General features: G+C 37.3%; 1 protein-coding gene across 2 annotated transcripts in view; it reads right to left on the bottom strand.

The window, feature by feature from the left end:
- The window catches only part of MAN2A1 (mannosidase alpha class 2A member 1), a 209,545-nt gene that overhangs the window by 108,602 nt on the left and 87,608 nt on the right, over nucleotides 1–13,335 (bottom strand). For both annotated transcript variants that reach the window (XM_075541370.1, XM_075541371.1), the window contains exons 5-7: nucleotides 11,085–11,212; nucleotides 5,996–6,169; nucleotides 3,185–3,371 (exon numbers count right to left, since the gene is read on the bottom strand). In XM_075541370.1, coding sequence (XP_075397485.1) covers nucleotides 3,185–3,371; nucleotides 5,996–6,169; nucleotides 11,085–11,212 — 489 coding nt within the window. The remainder of the gene's footprint in view (nucleotides 1–3,184; nucleotides 3,372–5,995; nucleotides 6,170–11,084; nucleotides 11,213–13,335) is intronic.

Below are 13,335 nucleotides of genomic sequence, written 5' to 3'. Positions count from 1 at the left end.
ATTGATCAAAAATGGCTTAACATAACATTTTGTAGAACCATACATACTCTTTCCTAATATATATACCTGTTTACTCAATGCCTGCCACCAATAATCTGAGTTATTTTTGTCACAGCAACTTTCTCAATCCTGATCAGCAGATAATGCTGGAGGGCTGAGTCAGCATCTATTTTGGTTTCTACTTCCCAAGGCTCTAACCCATGATGCAAAAGGCCAGCCAAACACAATGTGCTGATGTGATGGAACAGCTTTTAGATTTCATATTCCAGTATTTGGCAGAATAACTTTTGGAAAATGCTGAACTGGGGCACTGTTTGAGGAAGTCAGGGAATACAAACTGACTAAAAGAAAGGACTTGTGAAAATGAAATTAAACAAGCATATGAACCCAGAATGGCTTTCACTGTTAATGATGTCAAAGCTTAAGACATGAGTGATAGATGTCAAACAGGCTTTTGACCAAACATTCCAATTTTAGCTTCAAGTATTTTCTAGAAGTAAACTTAATTCTAGGATACAAACACTTCAGAAGGTACTTCAAAAAACATCAATGCTAGAAAAAAGACATAGAAATTATGGGAAAACGAGTAGCTAGTGTAAGAAGCTATTGGATCTTTTGAAATTGATGTCTGAAACTCTCCTTGGCAAATATTAACTTACCGGCAATAACCTAGTATTTGGTAACTAAAATATAGGTACAATGTGCTGACATAACATATGTTGTTTTCTTTCCTGAGATTAGCATTCATTACAGTATTTTATTTTTTTACAGGAAGCAATTTCCTTATACTCCACACATAATAAAAAACAATTCTGAATTATAACTTACAACAGAAAACATACATATGAAATCAACCACATCGAAATACAAACTAAGCCAAAAGAAACAGGGGAAAAATATCAGAAATTGAAATAACAGAAGTGGTGCATTATGACTGAACCTCCATCTTGAGCACTTAAATGCATCCCATAGTTTGCTACTACATATACATACTATCCTAGCTCATGCATGTCCATGTAAAGTACAGAGGAACAAACCCACAAACATATGTTTATATCTTTTATTTACATTTGGCATCTACACTCTCTCGCTCTGGCTCCTGTCCAGAAAATGCCCACACTGGGAACAAGCTTACCATTTGGCATAAGTTGACATCACATTTAAAGATATGTAGCAGCAATTTTCTCTTCACATTTTCTACCAGTTAAGAAATGTCACCTCATAAAAGTTTTCCTGAACCATCAATTTAATGGGAAGAGTCAACTTAAAATACAAGGCTCTAGGTCAAAAAAAACAAACTTGATAATGATTATTTCTTTGTTGCAAAACAGAGGAACCTGCTGAACTGGACATATCAAATTATGCCATCAGTACATATATCTGACAGGAAAATCTCCTTTTCTTTAGTGTTATTTAAAAATGGAAAATGCCGTCAAAGTAGAAGGCAAGTACTTATTCTCTGCAATCATAAGCAGGTCACAGAAGAAAACAAAGGAGGTGATGTCTGGTTATGAATTAACCATTAAAATTAAAATTCAAGACTTTTAGGAAGTTAAAAAAAAGTCTGCTACAAAGATTCATTCGTCCTTAAGCATTCAAGTGCCTGGAAACCATGTTCACAAGCACTGGAACTGAATGTGAGGTGCACTCCTGAGGCCGTGTCTTTAAAAAGTCATGAAAAATGGCAAAAGGGCTATACAAAGTGGATCTCTCCACCCACCAGCCAAAAGATGTATGTTAGCATAATAACCTCTAACATGCACTGGGACTTCCATCTGAGCACTTGAATCATCCTGAGAATGTTCTCCACCTGACTTCCTCAGTAAATGCCTGACTGACGAACGACTGTTTTCTCAGTCAGACAATCAAGGAGATTCCCTTCCTTTATACAGTAGCTCACAGAATGTTTACATTTTTTTCTCTCGAGTCTAGCTCTAGGGGTGACATCTGGTAAACACTGGACAGCTAACCACATGGTTGGCAATTTAGAGCCATCAGTCACTCGGCGGAAGACATGACTTTCTGCTTCCATAAAGCATCAGTCTCAGAACCCTAAATAGGATGGCTATGAATCAAAATTGACAGTGGGTTTGGTTTGGTTTAACTAGCAAATCTAGAAAGCAGGCAATCTCAAATTCCTCAAAGGCTCTCACTGCTCTAAAGTGAAGAAATAAACACTAGGTTGCTACCTAACCTTGCACAGAGCTTTTCAAATACACCTAGACAAGAGAAAGGCCCCAGGCATCCAGCAGGTTCCCAAGCTGAAATGCTCTAGAGACTAGGGCAGTGAGAGGCTCACACTGGAGAAGTCCCGCTATGGCCAGACTCCCTCAAGGCAAAGTGGTCCCCTCACCTACATCCTCGCATGTTTTTTTCTTTTCAATTTTTCAATAAGTAGATTTGACAGTGGAAAGATCTTACTGTATTTAAAAGGCTTTATTAATTTAAAAGCAGAATTGAGTGGATCGATAGTACAATACAATGTTTGATTTTAAGACAATGTACACCACGAATTTTAAAGTGAAGAAATTAGACTTGAAAAGCATGAAAATGAGAAGCTCTAGGTAACATGGTTTAATGAGATGCTTCTATAATTAGCACAATTTTCCTAAAAAAAGTTTCATTCCTTCCATTTTATTTAAATTTCCTTAAATATTGCTAATTAAGGTCTTCTATAAATCAAAAAAAATCAGAAAGATGCAAAAATGTGTATTCATCAGAGCTGGGCGGCATTCACTATTATTGAAAGTGTTATTAAGGGAATATATAATTACACTCTTTATGTGTTCCATTTCAATAAATGTATTTTTGCAGTTGAGTTGCTTTCCTTACCAATTTGTACAATAGGGACCAGAAGTTTTATTATCAACAAAAGTATATGAAGTCAATCAAACGCAGCAGAAGGCTTTTATAGTGAGGGCAAAGGAGATGGTAATAACAGTGTATTATAGGTGATCCATTGTGTATTGATATACTATTGTTCACTTTGCATTACATTATAACACATAAGAGGTATAGTCAAGGCTCTGGTATTTCAGAGTTGCTTTAGATATGGTTTGAATGAAAATCTTGAACAAGTATAATGTCAACTCCTGCAGCCCCTTTACTCAACCCTTCAGCAACCAGTGTTCAGCCGCTCCCCCTTCATTCAAGACGCTGTCTTAGGAAATGCACATTTTCATACCTGCTTTGGACATTTCCAAGATAGATTGTTTCTGGGGGGATTCCCCAGGGACAACCAACTCTGCCTCCAGGAAGCCGCTTAAAGTCAAACTGGCAGCATATTTTAGGATCAGGTCCACAAGTGTGAGGGATGTCATAGCTGTAGAAGGGCATCATGTGGCAAAAAATATCTGTGATAGATCCCACATCTGAAATAGAGAGTCAGCAGACAAACGTGCATATTTAAAATGTGGTTTCCAAAAAATTGTTCAGAGCTCAGAGCTTTCTACTGGTACAACACAAGCTACAGCCGGAATCAACAGCCTCAGGACTTAGCACTCAGCCACTAACCCAAAGGTTGACGTGTGAACCTGCCTAGTCAATCCACGTGCAAGAGACTTGGTGACCTACATTTGTAAAGAGTACAGCATAAAAAATCCAAAGGGGCTGTTCTGCTCTGCCCGGTAAATTCACCCCAAGTCATTATTGACTGCAGAGCACCTAACAACATCCAGATGAGAAGGAGTGGTGTGGGCAAGAACAATTGGGCTTATTAAAACACTTAAGATGATCCTAGGAGATGCAACACAGGAGTGTTAAAGAAGCCTCTCCCGGCATTCTCCAACAAGGAGTCAATGGGGCTTTTTACCAAGAAAAGAGGACAACAAAAGCAAAGGAAGGAAGATGGAAATATAGAAAACAATCGCCGGTCTTGATGCAGAATGTTTTTCATTAAAATCTAGACGCCAGCATGTGTTGACATCACTGCCCTGGAGGTCAGAAGCTAACCACCAAGTGAACTGGCAAACTAACAACAACTAATTAACAGTGGTCATCTTATGAGTACAATCTTGGACTTAAGTATTCTTCCCGCTTCCTTTGCTTTGTTTTATATATGGATTTTCATTTTTCAGCAATGAAGGACATATTGCTTATATAATAGACAAAGGAAGAAATGCAAGCTTTACATAAGAAAAATGCAAACTTTATATCAGAACTGCTTCATTAAGACACACAAGGAAGTCCAACTTAATCCTACATCTCTTTATAGCAACATGTTCCGATCAGATAAATTAGAACATTTTCTCTTATACTCCAGTTAGTAGATATAACAACCTATTACTTTCTAAACTGTGAAACTCTTAGGACCTATATATTTCTGTAGCCGTCAGTTGTTTCACCCACTGAGTCACATTCACGCTGTGACCCATGAATACTGGTCACTAATGCTTTGGGATTTACACAGAGAGTCACAAGTCCCAAAGCCAAAACAACGTCCACCTCCTTTCTCCAGATCAGAGATTACTCAACACTCCACTACTTTTATTTAGGAACTCATTTATACATTTCATTTCATTTGCAGCACTTGTTTGCGTGATTTTTCTCATATTAGACTACAATTTCTGTACAGACAAGGGTGCTTTCTATTATTTCTTCCTAGCAGAGTATTCAAGTGCATAATGGGGCTCAATAATTTTTTACACACGAATTGATATTTACAGGCAATTTGAATGTAGGAATTGGTTAAAGCAGACTTCTTCAAATTTACCATCTTGTTTCCTTTAAAAAATAACAAGCTTCTCCAACAAAGATGCAACCACCACACAGGTTCTTGTTTCTCCTACAGGTTTTCTGAACAAAAACTGAGGTTGCTAATCTAATTTCTTATTGGAAAAAATGTTTTTAATCAACACAGCAGCACATATCAGAAAGTTACTGTGCGGAATAACAAATGATTTCTAGGGAACACTTAAGAGGTTTTAGATCGCAAAGGAAAGAGCCAGTACGATGTACAGCAGTTTTTCCAAAGTGTAGCCCCAGATCCCCTATTTAGATGGAACCTTCACTGAGAACTCCGAGGGCAGCAATGCCATTCTTCAGGTGCCAGGACTGTGGAATTACAAAGACTGGGTTCAAATCACTGCTCAGTCAGTACTTAAGCTGTGCTGTTTTGGGCAAACAGCTTCACTTACCTGAAACTCTATTTCTTTATTTTCATAAAGGAATGACCATGAAGATTAAGATATAGAACACAATGCACGCCCCACAAAAAGGAATTAATAAATAAAATAACAGTGTTCTCAAATACAGGGAGTTAACAATGGCAGTTTAATCTTCTCTGTCTACCCATGGAAATGCTGCAGGGGCATAGACTTATGCCAGGTACAGGCTTGGGTATCTAAAGATCACAGTGAGGAATCATGCAATACAGGTAACATGAAGGCTCTCTAGGAGAACATAAGGTTTTCAAAAGCAATTCTAACAAGATGCAGAGAAGAGACAGAAGGAAGAAATGCTGACAGAATATGAAGCAATGACTAGTAAGTCATGTTCAACTAACTGCATTTTCAATTTTGCGGTAAAACATATGCTTTAAAAAACAGAAGCACATGAAAGCATTAGATATGAAATATGAATGCTTTATTTTTCCTTACTTCCTTTAGATATTAAAAAAAACCTGGAATGTTCTGTAGAAAAGTGTGATCACTGGGTGTATCTGGTGGAACAATGGTTAAGTATTCATTCTACTACCGACTTAAAGGTGGGTGGGTGGGTGGTTCAAACCTATGCAGTGGCTCCATAGGGGAAAGATCTGGAAATCTGATCTGCTTCTATGAAAATTACAGGCTAGAAAACATAAGGGGAAATTCTACTTTACCACATGGGACTCCTATGAGTCAAATTTACTCAGTCACACCTAACAACAACATATTTATGAAACCGGGTTTTCAGGACTAATACTCTGAATAAAATCTACAATGTCATAAGCCCATAGAAACATGTCAAATGATATAGACAATTTTAAAGTTAACTTTAATGAAACTCTACATACCCCAATTCTGTCTCCAAAAAAACTCTAGGGTCTTATGCAACGAAAAATGTTTTTTAATAGCATAATGAATTCTCTGGATAAGCATGTGAGAAAACCCAGCACGTTTTAGAAGATAAGCCATTGTCGGTGAATGTCCAAAAGGGTCAATAGCCCAACCAGATCCAGGTTTCACTCCTGTTGGTAAAGAAAATAAGTGTTAATTTTTAAATTGGCAAATGAAATAAAAAGAAGTCACAACATATCAAAGGTTCTATGCTTTAGGTTAGAGGACAAAGCCTTATCCTTTTTCAAGTACTTCCAGCCGCTGTCAAGCCTATTCCAACTCATGGCAAGCCTATGTACAAAAGAACTAAACACTGCCCGGCCCTGTGCCATCATCACAAGAGTTCTTACGTTTGAGCTTTCTAAGAATTTTCTTTTTTTTTTTTTTTTGTCTTTCTGCCCCTCTATTTTGCCAAGCATGATGTCTTTTTTTCAGGAAATAATCCAAAAAACATGAGATGAATCTTCGCATCCTCATTTCTAAGAAGGATTCCGCCCATACTTCCTCTGAGACAGCTTTGCTTTATTGTTTCACAGTCCATGGTACCTTCAATATTTGTCGCTCCCATTGTAGTTCAAATGCACCGGTTTTTCTGTCTCCTCATTCCCTGCCTAATTTTCATATGGGCTACAGTCAAGTGTATCTCAGTCTTCAAAGTGACATCTTTCTCTGTAATGCTTTAAAGAGGTGCTTGGTGACACCTGGTCATTGATTTCTTTGCTGCTTCTTTGGGCACTGATTGTGGGTACAAGTAAAATAAAATCCTTGACAACTTCAAGCTTTTCTCTGCTATCATGACATTGTCTATTGGTCCAGTTGTAAGGATTTTTTTATTTCTTTACATTGGGTTGTGTGTTAGTCCGGTTGACTAGAGAAACAAATCCATAGACACTCAGATGTGTGTAAGGAAGAGCTTTATATACACGAGCAATTGAACATGAGGAAACACAGCTCAGTCGAGATCAAGTCCTTAAATCCGATATTAGCCTATATCTGTAAATTCCTCTTCAGACTCATGAAACACATGCAATAGCGCTGAATGCAAGACGATCACAGGCCAGTGCGTGGAAGGTCTTGTGGACTTTCCAGTGGTGGTGTAAGCATCTCAGCACTGGCAGGGGTCTCCACGTGGCTCCTCCAACTGAGGGCACTAGGGTCGCTCCATGTGTCTTGTCAGCAGCAAATGTCTCCCAGGGAGTGATCCTGTGTCCCACCCCCAGCAAGCTATTTTTCAATTTAGGGCCTCCAAATGAGGTCATCAAGCTGCAACCTGATTGACAGGTTAAAATCTACCCCTTCACTTTTGCCTCAAATTGACAACAGATTATGTAACCACCACAAGTTGTAATCTATACTCAAGGCTACACTCCTTGATCTTCATCAGTGTCTCAAATTCTCTCTGCGTTCAGCAGTTTAGTTACCTGCATATCATAAGCTATTAATGAGCCTTCCTCCTCTTCTTCATAGAGTTGAGCATCTCAGATCATTTGCCCCAGCATGCAGATGGTATAGGTATAGTGAAAGGATAAAACCTTGATGCACACCTTCAATGAAGGTTGGGTTTCTCAAGTAGATTTTTAAATAAATATTGTAATAAAAACTAGACTATATTAATCATTTTAGAAAAATGCTAACATTATTTAAAAATTGCCTCTAAAAGGCCCTGTAGACAGTGTTAGCAATAAATTCTTTCAAATGTCAAGTTGTTATAAAATACAAAAGAATAAAATGCTACCCAATTGGTTTTCTTTAAGTATAATAAACCAGTAAAAGATCACATAAGCATAGCATATTAGAGTTGCTGAAAATTTGGGGGCCTGCTGGGAACAGGACTTCTAAACGGCGAGTATGTCTGGAAACCTGTGGCCCTAGGCCATTTTTGCTGGCTATAAACAGGCTCTATGGAACCAGAAGGAGCACATGGCTCTTCTTAAAATTGAAGGTGTTTACGCCTGAGATGAAACGGAATTTTATTTAGGCAAGAGATGTGCTTCTGTGAACAAGTCATCTGGGGAAAGGTAGCTCGTGCCCATGGAAACAGTGGCATGGTTTGGGCCAAATTCCAGAGCAACCTGCCTGCTAAGGCTATTGAACAAAGAATTCATTTGATGCAGTACCCCTCACGGATTTAAACTTAAAATAAATAAAACTGTGCATTTGTTTAAGAAAACATAGCATATTAAAAAGTAAACTAATCGCACTTAGGAAAATAAGACATAAAAATCATAAGCAGTATGACCAGCAGCCAGATTGAATTCAATAAAAATGAAACAAAGAGATTTAATCCAAGAACTTAATGACATCTTAATTAAGCTAATTATTGTCACATCTATAGAACTAATAAAAAAACCACATAAAGTAGATGTCTGAAATTCAGAAATATTCAACCTCTAAAGCTAATTGAAAAAGACTAAGAAAACACATTTTCTGTACATTATAAACAATATCAACCTTAATAGATTATATAATACTTATTATGGAGGAGCCCTATTGGTTAAAAGTTGGGACTGCTAGCGACAAAGTCAGAGGTTCAAACTCACCAAATGGCTCCATGGGAGAAAGAAGAAGCTGTCCCCTTCAAGATTTATAGTCTTAAAACCCCTATGGAGGGTAGCTGTGAGTCAGTGAGCTGTTTGTTTCTAGAACAGCTAAAAAGTTCCATAGAAGTCCAGCCCAAGAAAGCCCACTATCACCTTTATGATATGCTACTGCTATAGAGGATATGAACAATATAGAAAAATATGGTGTATATACCATACAAAAATTAACTAAAAACAGACCATAGGTCTAAATGTCTGTGCTGAAACTATAAAATGTGTAGGAAAAAAAAGTTAATTTTCATGGTTCTATGATAGACAATGATTCCATGGCAGTAACATAAAAAGCAGGAAAAATCAAACAAAATATAGATAAATTGAACATCAAACTTAAGTTTTTTCATGCATAAAGGATACCAACAAAAGGGAGACACTTCAAAATGGGAGAAAATATTTGCAAATGATTATATGGCAAAGGACTTCTTTGCAAAATGTATAAAGAATGTTCATGTATCAACAATAAAAAGAAAATGAATGAAGATGTGGCAAAAGAGTCAAAGAAACATTTCTTCAAAGTTTTACAAATGCTCAAATTAGCACATGGAAAACACTCACCAACATTAGTCTTAAAAACAAATCCAAATCACAAGTGTTTTTGAAGCAGTGTGGAGCAGGGAAATAGAGATATCAGGGTGCCTTTGGTTAGCAACTAGGGAAGGAATTTTCCTCCGTGTGTGTGTGTGTGTGTGTGTGTGTGTGTTTTCATATGTGATGAATTAGGGAGCTGACTTTATAATAATTTATAAATTATCAAGGGTTCATGAGGGAGAAAGGGAGGGTGGGAGGGGGAAAAATGAGGAGCTGATACCAAGGGCTCAAGTAGTAAGAAAATGTTTTAAAAATGATGATGGCAACAAATGCACAAATGTGCTTGATACCGTGGATATATGTATGTACTGTGATAACAGTTGTACAAGCCCCCAATAAAATGATTTAAAATAAATAAATTTTAAAAACTTTAAAGGGTTCTTTATATTATTCTTATAACTTTTACATTTAAAATTATTTCTAAATAAGGAAAAAAATATAGTGAGGGTGTGGGAACTAAAAAATACATAATATTTAGAAATACCCTCAATAAAAAATATGTACACTTACTATGAAGAAGCTCCAAAATCATACTGAGATATATATTTATTAAATAGTTACCTGCTTTGCAGAATGCAAATATTTGACATTACAAACATTTCAATGAGGTCCAATTTTTCTATTATGTAGCTAAAATGGATATATGTTCTTTTCAGCCCAGACTTGATTCCTGTTAGTCTCTCAAAAGAACCCTTTCTTCCCCATGGAGAATCCATTCACACAGTTCAGGTGAGGCTTACCTGGTCCTCCTTAATCCCTCTTCCCCACAACCACTTCCCCCAAAACGACCAGGACACGGATATTTCAGCTCTCTTAACTCTGGACACAATAACTGGCTCAAAGATAAGCACTTACGTTAGGCCAATCAGGTATTAGGGGAAATTCCTCCTCCTAGTTGCTATGTAAGGAGTCCAGATGGTATAGCAGATCACACATTTGGCTTCGAATTACAGGGTTAGCAGTTCATAACCACCAGCTGCTCTCAGGTACAAGATGGGGCATTCTACTCCTGTGAAGAGTTGAAGCCTTGGAAACCCATAGGGCCAGTTCTACTCTACCCTATAAGGTTGCTATGAGTCAGAATCAACTAGATAGCAGGAAGTTTGGTTGTCTGAACTTGTGAAACTGGGAAAATGAGTGTACCCAGCTCTCTGAAAAAACAAAACCAAAAACACTCACTGCCATTGAGTCAATTCTGACTCATAATAACCCTATAGAACAAAGTAAAACTGCCACTGTGGGTTTCCAAGTCCTCCCTCTCTCCTAGTGTGGCTAGTGATTTCAAATTGCTGATGTTGTGGTTTCAGTCCAACACTTAACCTATTATGCTACCAAAGCTCCTGCCCAATTTCCATATTATTCATCCCCTTCAGTTCCTAGTAACTGCTTACTTTTTCCTCCTTTCAGTTTTATTTTGTTTGTACATATATTTGTGTTGGATTTTGTTTTTCTTACGCTAGTAAATTAGCTTTTTGTCTTTTATTATTAAGAGTTCTAGCTCTTAATTAAGATCGCCCTGGGAAATATTTAAAACTTAAAAAATTATCCTATATGACTGAACTATTGAATTATAATATATTTTAAATATATACCAATAAGTTTCATTTTAAAAATTACCTTAAATTATAAAGTAAAATATGAATCAAGGTAGGTGGCCCTAAAAGTAATCAAAGCGTATGTATACAACCGAATTTATACATTAAAAAAAATTATACATTAATGAATGATAAATCATTCAACAATGAGGATTAGATTAGAAATATGTTCCTTGAAAGAATGAAACAGAATTTCAGTTAACATCCTAAAATGAACTGTCCAAGGTAGCCCAAACAATGGGGAAAGAAGATATCAAGAGACATACCTAGGTTTTTTTCCAGCCACTGATGTCCTTCAATTAGTTGGTCAATGATGGCAAAATAATGTGAACCAGCTTCATCAGACATGACCCAGCCACCTGTCACGATTTCAAACTGACCGTTTTCCAGTAAACTAGTGAGAAACAGTTAAGAGTTTATATTACATATATTTTTCAAATTCATAGAAAAACTGAAAATAGCATAAACATTTAGGAACACAGCCTTTAAATATCACCACTATTTGTACCGGTTGTTTTAAACACACACATTTAATTTCAAATCAACAAGTGAATTTCAACATCGAGTCCCCGCATAGCAAAGCACCCTTAGTTACGGTGACCCCAGGCACCATCCAAGTCCGGCTGGAGGTTTCTCTTCACAGAAGAATCATCTCCCACAGTCTCAGAGGTTCTGAATGTGGGGAGCAATATCTGATTTATGTCTGCCTCTTCCAGAATCTACTGGTATGCTTTACCCTAAGTATATTCCTGACAAGTATTTATTGGAAGGCTGTCATTTTAAGCCTGCTGTTTGTTTCAATATACCTATATTGAAAAATCGATATTTATTTTAGACCTTGTGACATTGATAAGTTAATTATGCTGACAAACTACCAAAAATAAATAATAATCATAATAAAGGTAAAGCTGGCAAATACCACAAGCCTCCGGGAATAGAGACTACATTAGAAAGCACTTCGCTCCCGCTTCGGTCAAATTGTGGGCTATATAGTTTAGTTCTCATTATTCTGTGAAAAAGCCTGGAACATTATCGTTATCTATCCATCGGGTAACTCCCTTGCCATAATATTGTGAAAGGTTACTAGATCTAGCTCTAGTAAAATTGAACTGTCCAAAGAACACACTTTTCCCTATGAAGGAAAATTTTAAAAAGAAAAAAACACTCAATAATTTTAAAGTGTCTAAGAAAATATGCAGTCAAGAATTTAAGCAAATTTCAAAAGTGCCAGAAAATTGAGTCAGTTTCCAACGAGAAGGTATGAACAATAGTGCAAATTTTCGTAAAGAACCTACTTTAATGAGAATATACATCACTGATGCCTACAGCTAACAGCTAAGTACCAAGCCAAATTTAGCTGAAGCAGACCAGAGGCACAAAGGAAAGATAAATACTGTCCTACAAAGCGTAACATTGAAACCATAGTAATAACAACACCTAATTTATTCAAACATATGCATGATCATATATAACCAGTAACCAAGCTGATAAAGGACACGATTTATAAACAAAGGGCAAAAACAAAAGCATAATCTTTATTTAAAATAAAAAGGAAATTAGTTTTTTATGAGGATTACAATTAATATAATTTTGTATTGTGTATGTGAGCACTATTTACAGTGGCTAAAGAAACCGTAAGTGCAATGGAACCTCAGATTCTCACAGGCCCAAATCAAGAACTTAACAAAGAAAATGGAGATTTCTAAAACGATGCACTTAACACAAATAATCCAGAGTGGTTTAGAGGCAGAATTCAGGCCTCCTGGGCTAGATTCCCAGCCAAAGCACCACATACACAATCACCACCATTTGTCTGTGGGAACTTGCCCGATAGGACAAGCCTCAACAGGGTTCAGCAGAGCTTCCAGGCTAAGAGAGACTTGGAAGAAAAAAGGCATGGGAAGCTGTTCTAAAAATTGGAAACGGAAAACCCGACGGAAACCTAGCCTAAGCGTAGCCACTTGGAGATGGATTAACTCCAGGCAGTATTTCATTCTGCCATCCAAGGTATCATGAACGTCTGCGTGGACACCAGTTCAACTCACAGCAACAATGAAGTGAGCTAGGCCAATAGGTCCTTGTTTCTTTCTCTTCGTTTCGGGCACTTGCCTGGTTTAGCAGCACCCCAGAGCACATACAGGACCCCTGGTGTGTTATGCAATGGGCTGGTAACAAAGTTCCCAGATCAAACCTATCAGCTGCTGGGAGAGAAATATGAGGCTAGGCTCTCTGTACCCATGATGATTTCCAATCTTGAAAGCCCTAAGCAGCAGTCCTACTCTGTCCTGTAGAAACTCTTTTGAGTCGGAAAAGACTCTGGCAGTGGGTTTTGAAGCCTATGAACCAGACCTGCCTCTTATGCCTACAAGCAGTCCATAGCACTTGAGAGGTCAGGTTAGGGGCTGTAATTTAACCTCAAACAAAAAGGAAGCAACTGTGTAGCGATGAAGGCTTATTAATGGCTAAGAAAGACAAAATAGTGAGTGAAAGGAACTAACTTTCAAAATTACTGACTTT

The sequence above is a fragment of the Tenrec ecaudatus genome, chromosome 2 (assembly GCF_050624435.1).
Source record: "Tenrec ecaudatus isolate mTenEca1 chromosome 2, mTenEca1.hap1, whole genome shotgun sequence".
Lineage (NCBI taxonomy): Eukaryota > Metazoa > Chordata > Mammalia > Afrosoricida > Tenrecidae > Tenrec > Tenrec ecaudatus.
This window is presented reverse-complemented; position numbering and strand designations above follow the sequence as displayed.